Here is a 10,015-nt window from a genome sequence, read left to right on the forward strand (position 1 = left end):
AAAAAATTAATTATTGTTTAGGATTAATACTGCTCTAGTCAATGTACAATTTAGTTACGATAACATGTCGTACGTGTCCGCTTCGACATTTAATTGAATGAACGCGTGGAGACACACTTTTTCTGTCATACATTCAGTTAGAAATAATACTCTGCGCAGATGGCGCGCTCTCGCATACACTAAACTCCCACACAATTTCCCATCTAGAGATTCCCTTATTCTCCTTCGAGAACCTTCTTCCTCCTTTAAGAACCAGCTTCATTCGAGAACATCCTCATTCTTCCTAGACCCGTCCTTACGTACGACATCGTCACTGTAACTGTATAATTGTTCGTTTTCACATGACTCGAAGTTTTTAACAGACACATACTGGTATATAGTTGTGCACAATTGTGTAGTGATAGCTCTACGTGTTATTAAGAAGTCCACGAAACGATAATTTGATTAAGATCAAAGATAAAAGTGAAATCCTATATCGCGAACGTTATATTTGATCGATTATATCATTTTATCTGTGAAGCAGACTTTTATAACAATTGCAACTAAAAGTACGATTATTTCACGAAGATGAGCTCGACGCCTCCGTGGAGTGATACAGAAGAGCCTAAAAGTGGCATGGAATTAATTGAAATGGCACGGATCCTGAAGAATTATAACACGTGGGACGCCTTGTGGAGTGTCTTGTCCGAAATTGACAAACTTCCACAACCATTGTCAAAAGAAGACAGGCCTGATTTGCTTGTAATTACAATTAAATCCAATGAAAAACAGTGTTCTATTTGTCTAAAACAATTCGAGACAGGGAATAAAGCAATATTCATGCCTTGTGGGGATATATTTCATGATGAATGCATAATACCATGGATAAGAGAGGTAAAATCAATTGAGTAAACATATAGAAAAATAATATACAAATTGCGTCGTGTTATTAAAGATAAAAATTCCAATTAGAATTGAAATATGCAAGAAGATTTAATTGCTACTATTAAATATTTATAACTTCGCATTTTCAGACTTGCATGTGTCCACTCTGCGGATGCCATTTGAAGATACCAGCTTATGTATATAAAAGGAACTATGAAATGTACAAGAAAAAAGAGAAAGAAAGAGAGGATTTGGAATTATTACCTAATTCTATGTCTAGTAAATGTGTTATATTTAAGTAAAAAATTATTTTTTACTTTATATGCACTTTATTTTTTTATGCAGAGAATTGTCAAAATATGTTGCGCTGAAAACAGCATATACAAATAATATTACTCGAAGTTAAAGTAATAAGCAGTTTATTCATTATCCTTTTTTTTTCGCTCTTATATCGGTGACGACATTCCGAAAAAAAAACGAAGCACCGCCGCCGTCGCCATCGCCACGTGGATGCGACCCTTTCGTAGTTTTTCTCCCTTTCCCATATTTCCCTCCCCCTCGCAATACTTCACCCTAGAGGGGGTTAGTACGTTATCAATTATTTATATATAATATACGTAATAATATAAATAATGTCGTTAATATATCTATAATGATTACCGTTTCTTTAATGATAAACTATCTTGAATGATTCATTTCTCTGCCATGTTCGTAATAGCTAGTTATCTGTATAATCTGTATGCGAGCTTCAAGTGAGATAAGCTACGTCGTACAGAACTTTCGACTCGGTATTCACATAAGATAAAACGAACGGTGAATTTAAATCATTTAAAGTTACGTTCAAATATGGGAATACGTCCGTGATGCGTAAATGCAAACGTCGGGAAACCCTTTTTCGTTCATCGATATAGGTTATAGATTCGACACGACATCGTCTCAGAATCCATTTTCGTCGATTTAAGATAATATATCATCTCAACAGAAATATATATGAAGGATATTTATATAGATCAGTGATATTTAACGTTTTCTTTTTTTTTTATCATAAACTTGCCCATTTCGTATCTCATTCTTTTGACGAAATGTAGATATCCGCGACGTTCGCTCTCTCTCTCTCTCTCTCTCTCTCTCTCTCTCTCTCTCTCTCTCTCTCTCTCTCTCTCTCTCTCTGCTGAAATTACAACTTCATCCTCGCGGCACTCGACGTCATCGACACTGCGATATTGTTTCTTACGCAGCAATATTAATCTATGCTGAAATGTCTGTCAATTTATTTCATCATGTGTGATATCATACTCTTGCATGTAGTTACTTCCTAGGCTCATTTTCATACTGTAACATATATTACAGGTCAATGCGGGAACTTAGGTTTCTCAATTCTAAAAATACTTGAATTAAAAAAAAAATGCTTAGATAGCAGAACTGTTAATCTAACCCCAAATGTTTCACTAGTATCATCTTTGATAGTTACATATTATTCGTTCGTATTATATAGCGTGGTGGTACAATCTGATATAATGGCAATGTACAATATCTTAGATAATAGTAAACTGGCAATTTATAGCAGTGTCGATGACATCGCGTTTTTAACATTAACAGAGGAACGCACTTTCGATGCAACATCGTTTCTCCGCAAGACCCACAAGCCATTGTACATACTTTTTTCTCTTTCATTTCCTCTCTAACGCATACATGCTACTAGTAATATTATTATCACGCGTGGTCTCATTGTTCTGAGCGCCACTCTAAGCTCAACACGCTCATATGTAAATATTAAAATAAAAAAACTAGTCTATATAGTTGCATGTAGAAAACCTATAGGGTATTTTTATGCCTTGTCGTAAACGTTGTCAAAACAACCGAATAATAAAATAATAATATATTTTGACTAGATGATATAAGCTATTAATGCGCATTCTCATTGGCGAGAGTTATTCTTAAACAATAGGAATACAAAATCCAACTAGGATTTTATTTGGGAGCGTGCTCAGATGTGTTCTCGCTACTTCTTCTTCACCTTTTTTCTTTCTTTTTTTTTCTTTACGCCGTATTACGCGTTTCGATCCGATTTGTCATCTGATTTGAAGACGCGAACGCAGCGATCGCAAATTATTTCAATTGTTATACCGGGGGCACGGTCTCTCTCTTTCTTTCTCTCTCTCTCTCTCTCTCTCTCTCTCTCTCTCTCTCTCTCTCTCTCTTTTCTGTCATTCCGAGGGTCATACCTGCGAGGGCGAGATTCATCATGAAGGGGAAAAGAGGCGATGCATTTCCATTACCATTATCAAATATATTCCTTTGTAATCACTATTCCACAAGAAAATCATTCTATTCATTTATTTTTAATAAGCGACGATTTTTAGTAATATGTGGTAGAACATATTTTCTCGCGAATTTTAATATTATATTAAAGATGCAATAAAAGTGTTAATTGCAAAATAACATTTTACCAAAATTATTACTATCGTAAATGGTCTAAGAGATTCAGGATTCATACCCTTCTGTAACAAGATAACTGATGTTTGACGGAATGCTTAATTTTTCTTGGTGAATGGTTCTTATGAATTTGACATAGAATCGTAATATATTAAGTTTACTCTTCATTAAAAAGCTGTTCTTCTTTATACCGAATGTTATCCAGGATATCAAGACGGGATACAAGACGGTGGGACTTTGATGTGATCAAATTATTGTTATCTTGATCGCGATGAAAGCTTAATAAAATACTAACAACAATTAGATTGTATTTACTATTAATTATTAACTTACAATCATAAAACTTATTAATATCGCGATAAAAAGTCATAAATACATTAATGATTTTTTATCGCGATATTACAAAGTTTTATGATTGCAAGTTAATAATTAATAGTAAATACAATCTAATTGTTGTTAATATTTCATTTCGCTTTTCTCAATATTTCATTAAATATGGATGTACAAAAATTTGCATTGTATGTATTTTCAACGTTTTCATATAATCTTACATTACTAAATTTTGTTAATTAGCTTCTATAATATAATTTTTATTATATTTTGAACAACATTTATAATTGTACATTGTATTGTAAACAATTATTATTGTATCATTGAATGTATAGAGAGTTACAATAAAAGATAATGTTAAAAAAGTTATGCAATATGATTGCTAATTATTTTATCGTATTTTGTTAATGCAATATAATTAGCAAAAAATACAATATAATAATTAGATATAAAAATAAGAAATAAATTTTAAATATACTTACCTGCAAAAACGGACTACTAAATTTATTAGTAGCGCTTTTTTTTACGGATGGGTATTATACTTACAAAGAAAAGAGGACCGCCGATAAAATTGGCGGGGGTGGTGGAGGGCCTCTAACTCATTTTTTGTTAAATTAAATCTTAAATTAATGATATATGATTGGAAAAGTTTAAAGTGTATTCAAAGTCTCTATAATTGCTAGTAATTATGGAGACTTTGGAAAATTCGTCTGTAACAAAGATACTCAAATCCAGCAAACTTCAAGTTATACGTAACGTATCTATAATTAATTGTAATTTGTCACAAGAATAGAACTGTATTCATAATAGCTGTAATATATTACGCGTGTTTTATTACGGTTATATTAATTGTTATATGTAATTTGGTATTTGCTGAGAAAAAGAGGACTGCCGTTAAAAATTGGTGGAGTACCTTTACAGATTGATTCATTTTTATTTATTTAAATTTTCTTTACAATTTCAAATTAAATGTAATTTGTTTTTAATTAGAAAAGTTTGAACTTTATACAAATTGCATATTACAATATGATAAAATAGCGCATTGATTTCGCCATGTTTCAGGAGTTCACATATCTGAATATCTATATATACAATATATATATATATATGTGTGTGTTACTTTTAAATTACAATAATTAAATTAATTAAAATTAGATATTTTAAAGATATTAACAAATACACACACACACACACACACACACACACACACACACACACATTTGTTTGGTGCGTTCGAGCTATTAGTACTATTTCTGCTACGGTTTTCTGATTGGTTCATAACGTCTTTAGACTGTACTTAAGACAATCTTAAATATAAGATCTGACTGTGAATACAGACAGAGAGACATCTGAATATTAATTTGATAGATTTTAGTTATTTCATTTCATCAGGAGCACCGCAAAAAATGGATATTGTAGTTTACATCGACTTCTTCAGAGGACAGAGTTATGCGCGACGATCCTCTTTCAGGTTTCTTTGTGTACTATATTCATATACATATATTTATTGCGTAACAATGTATTATAAAAATAATAACTATAAAAATTAAAATAATTTAGGTCTTAAAAAACGCGACAGATAAGACTAACAATCAGTGTAATTACTAATAAACCGATATTTTCAGTGAAAAATTATCGTTTATAAAGAGTTTCTTTCAGACTATCAGGTAGCTAACTACTTAGAAATGAGAATAAAAATATGTTTCTTTCTTTCTGACGAGTAATACTTTTCGGTTATACTCTTCTCTTTGCAATAAAACACATGCATTAAAATCCCTTTAATATTTATTATTTTACAACGTAAAACATTAATTTTTGTTTAGGATTAATATTGCTCTAGTTAATGTAGTTAATGTCTAGGAAGAATGAAGGAATCTATTCTAGAAGATCGTTTCCGAAGAAGATTCTAGAATAAATTAAATGTAAAGTCGAGTTTACGCGCCATCTAGAGTGTGTATTTACAGTACAACTAAAAGAGTGTGTCTCCACAATGTGTTGATTCCGTGTGTTCATTTCTTTATACGAAATCGTCATTGTAACTCACTCAATGTGACTCACGTAACTGTGTAATTGTTCATTTTCACATTCGATTTTTCACGAATTCGATTTTTTTTTAACAGACACGCATCGATATATACAGTGTATTGTAGTGATATACAGTGTGTTGTGTAGTGATAGCTCCACGTGTTACAGGAAGTACCACGCGTTATAAGAAGTGTTCCTCGAAACAATAATTTGATCGATTTTAAGATCGATTTTAAGATAAGAGGATAAAAGTGAAATATATATATATCAACGAATATTATATACTATCGATTATATTGTTATCTGCGAAGCAGACTTTTATAGCAATTGTAACAAAAGTCCGATTATTTCACGGAGATGGGCTGGACGCCTCCATGGAGTGATAAGGAAGAGCCGGAGGATATTATTGAAATGGCACGGTTCCTGCGCAATTTTAACACATGGGACGACTCGTGGAACGAAGATGCAAAACTTCCACCACCATTGTCAAAAGAAATCGTGGCTAATTTGCCTGAAATTAAAATTAAATCCAATGAAAAACAGTGTTCTATTTGTCTAAAACAATTCGAGACAGGGAAGAAAGCAAAATTAATGCCTTGTGAGCATATATTTCATCCTGAATGCATATTACCATGGTTAGAAGAGGTAAAATCAATTGAGTAAACATATAGAAAAATAATATACAAATTGCGTCGTGTTATTAAAGATAAAAATTCCAATTAGAATTGAAATATGCAAGAAGATTTAATTGCTACATATTAAATATTTATAACTTCGCATTTTCAGACTAGCATATGTCCGCTCTGCGGATACGATTTGTCGGCACCAGCCTATATACATAAAAGGAACTATGAAATAAACAAGAAAGAAGAGAAAGAAAGAGAGGATTTGGAATTCGTGTCATCATTTTATAATTGTTTACTAACTATGTTATACATAACTTGTAAAAGATTCATCACTTTATACGAACATTTGATACAAAAGATGACATTTAATAAAAAGACATGACATATACCACTAAAGAGAATTGCCAAAATATGTTGCGCTGAAAACGGCATAATCGTTCGGCATATACAAATAATATTACTCGAAGTTAAAGTAATTGGCAGTTTATTCATCATCCTTTTTTTTCACTCTCATATCGGTGACGATATTCCGAAAAAAATACAATGCGCCGTCGCCATCACCACATGGATGCGACCCTTTCGTAGTTTTTCTCCGCTTTCCATATTTCCCTTCCCCTCGCAATACTTCAGCCTAGAGCGGGTTAGTATATTACTAATTATTTCTATATAATATGTAATAATATAAATAATGTAGTTAATATATCTATGATGATTACTGTTTCTTTAATGATAAACTATCTGAATGATATATTTCTCTGCTAACGGCTATGTTCGTGATAGCTAATTATCTTTCAATTTCATTTCTTTTACGTCAGATAGTCGAAAATTTCTTAAAATTTTTTTTGAGCACATGACAGATCTACAAAGCAAGAAGAAAACTCTATTTTTTCAGTTCATAATTTTCCATATGTATATGTATAACACTCGAATTTTATTTTATTTTTTTTAATGTGTTTTAATGATATCGTCAGTAGTTCGATTATCAATAGAGAGATAATGACTGCAGTAGAAAAAAGTGTAATTTAAGACCGTTAAATTCGGTCGAATTTTGTATTATTATATTTTGTATTTGTATAATTTGTTAAATTTTAATGTAATCAATATTATCTTAACGGATAACGATGCGAATAATGGTGCACAATAAAGACATTATAAATTATGTACTAACTAACATTACGAATTATGTATCTAGTTTTTAAATAATTTAATGTTTTCAATTAATGTACTGAAGATGGTCACATTGTGACCGAAACGTCTACATATTGTTTGAATTGTTTAATAATATATAACTTATTTACATCTGTAGCGTGGCTGTATGCTCTTTTTCATTTAACCTTTGTAATTTAAGATATTGGTAATACAAGATATTACAGTATTACAAGTACGAATACACATTTATGCAGTAATTATATGATAAGAAATCATTTAATAATATATTATCTAAATATTAAAAATATTAAATAGTATCGATTGTCGGTAATTGTAGCAATCGATTATAGATCGACTGAGTCGCCATCATAAATGCGTGAGTTATTGATAATTCTATCGCAACACGCGAGATGTCATTGCATTCGACCGGCCAGAGTTTTTTGACCGCGGCGGGCTCAATCGATAGTTTTTATCAGTCGCGGGACAGGACCGATGGGGTAACTTGTGAGTTTAGTTTTAAGGTTAGGGTTAGTGACTCGGTGACACCGTGGTGGACCGCAGACGCCAGTCCGCGGAGTTTTCGGTGCGCGAGGGAGCGAAGAGGAGCGAACGCGCCGGAACATCGCGTCAAAATCGGGAGGAACGTTCCGCGAGATCGGTCATCGTCACAAGTGACGAATCGAACAGAAAAAAGAAAAACGGCGAGGCGCGCCGTCGCGGTTCCGTGATTTCTGTTTATATCGGCGATCGCGAGACCGCCGCGGGTGGCATCCGCCGCGCGCGTCCAAAAATAGAAAACGGCGACGGCCGCGGGACGACGAAAGGAATTATTCTCTCCCGCGAACGAGAGGAGGATCGCCCCTCTCGAATTGTTTCGGAATCCTGGAGACAGTCGATGACACGAGGCCGGAGCGCGTGACGTGACAACGTGCCGCGATAGTCCTTCGTCCTCTTCCTCCTCCTCCGCCGTCGCCGCTCCTTGTCGGTTTCGAAATCCTCCCGAACGCTTCTCGCGACCGACGAATCTGTCGCTGACCCGCGTTCCGCGTACCGTCGAATCGCGATATCGAATGTCTGATTTCGTTATCGGCGCGGGTTCGTCTTCTCACTTCCCGATCCGATTAAGAAAATAGGATCAGTCGAGATAATGATGAGGTGAGTATACTGTTATCAAAGGAGTAATGGGGTAACTCAATTCTTTGAGTTAAATAACATTTATCATTTGTAATTTTCATGTCTATCAAAACGTAAATCAATCCACTTTTGTGCTCAAATTGCTTGTTAGTTTCAAAATAAACAACGTCCATGTTAACGTGTTTTTTACTTAATAAATAATAAATTAAGTTTGAGTTAAATTTAATAAAATTATTATATTGTCTATTTGTTTAATTGTTTAATAAGGCTGGGTTGTTCCACCTTTCAGTAAACTTCAGCTCGCTGAAGTGATGATTTACTGTTTTGTTTATCCAATAGGTAAATTATCACATAGTTTATCTGAATATGGAATAACCTAGCCCTTAACGCCATTGTTTTACTATTAATTAAATTAGCGATACTTATATTGAGAGTAGAAATCAATAGCGACCTATAGAAATGATTAAAAATAATTTAAATTGAGTATAATTTAAATTATGAACTTAATAAATGATTTAATCTCAGTTTTACTTTTTATCTTATTCTAATTTTAATTAGAAAAAGATAAGGAGTAAATTAAAGCAAAATTAAAGTTAACTTACAGTCGTTGAAATGGATATGAGTCTACTCTAAAAAGTATCGGTATCGATTTAATCATGAATGTTAAATACTCGGTTAAATATAATATAAATATCAACATAGTGTGTGGATTTAATTCTATGTTGGTATTAAATTCTCCGATTGTGTTGGTTGATATAAATACCAGCGTAATGCGGTTTTAACATATTGGTTTTAATATATCGATGTTAAATTTAAACTGGTGAAAGTCTATACACTCATGTTTTTTTAGAGCAAATCCTTACCTTCATTGAAGTTCTTACGGGATACAGCTTTTTTTTTGTTTGTAAGCTCAAAGATAAATCCAAGTAGACTCACGTCTGTAAGTTTTCCAATCAACCAAGACTGCTTGAATAGATTTTGCAAAACGTCCGCTGATAAATTTTGTCAGCAGGAAGGTTATAAATTTGATACAGAATCTTTTATATCAGATTTATTAGATATTGGCGACAGAATACCACGAATTTATAACAGAATTTGTTCACAGTGAGTTGATAACAAATCGATGACAGAAATTGAGGACAGAATCTGCGTTCGACAGATTCTACTCGATTTCTATCGCCAATCTGTTATCAAGTTATATCGACAGACTTTGCCAGTAGAATACGAGTTTAAAGCAAACACAGATGGATAGAATCTGCTGTATTTTTCTGATCAAATTTGCTTTCAATTTGCTAGCATTCTGCGGTCAGTTCGTCCCGGCTACATTCGAAGAGCTGATTTTAGCGCTATTTCGTTTCTATCCTTGTCTAATGAACGATAAAGACAGAATGACACAAATAAACTAATATTAAATCACCACTCTCTCTCTCTCTCTCTCTCTCTCTCTCTCT

At 33.0% G+C, this 10,015-nt stretch overlaps 3 protein-coding genes across 4 annotated transcripts in view; all 3 read left to right on the top strand.

Annotated features, from left to right (window-relative positions):
* The first annotated feature begins 297 nt into the window (after positions 1–297).
* Positions 298–1,206, top strand: LOC108750204 (E3 ubiquitin-protein ligase RNF181-like). The gene is made up of 2 exons (XM_018489509.1): positions 298–873; positions 1,014–1,206. The coding sequence occupies exons 1-2, from the start codon at positions 568–570 to the stop codon at positions 1,164–1,166; spliced, it is 459 nt and encodes a 152-aa protein (XP_018345011.1). The 5' UTR covers positions 298–567; the 3' UTR covers positions 1,167–1,206.
* A 3,112-nt stretch (positions 1,207–4,318) lies between these two features.
* LOC108750191 (E3 ubiquitin-protein ligase RNF181-like) lies at positions 4,319–6,663 on the top strand. The gene is made up of 3 exons (XM_018489498.1): positions 4,319–4,375; positions 5,995–6,300; positions 6,442–6,663. The coding sequence occupies exons 1-3, from the start codon at positions 4,319–4,321 to the stop codon at positions 6,661–6,663; spliced, it is 585 nt and encodes a 194-aa protein (XP_018345000.1).
* Positions 6,664–7,915: 1,252 nt separating this feature from the next.
* LOC108750207 (colorectal mutant cancer protein) overlaps positions 7,916–10,015 on the top strand; it is an 81,084-nt gene continuing 78,984 nt past the window's right edge. For both annotated transcript variants that reach the window (XM_018489511.1, XM_018489512.1), the window contains exon 1: positions 7,916–8,585. The gene's annotated coding sequence lies outside the window, so the exon portion shown is untranslated. The remainder of the gene's footprint in view (positions 8,586–10,015) is intronic.

The sequence above is a fragment of the Trachymyrmex septentrionalis genome, unplaced genomic scaffold, assembly GCF_001594115.1.
Source record: "Trachymyrmex septentrionalis isolate Tsep2-gDNA-1 unplaced genomic scaffold, Tsep1.0 scaffold331, whole genome shotgun sequence".
Classification (NCBI taxonomy): domain Eukaryota; kingdom Metazoa; phylum Arthropoda; class Insecta; order Hymenoptera; family Formicidae; genus Trachymyrmex; species Trachymyrmex septentrionalis.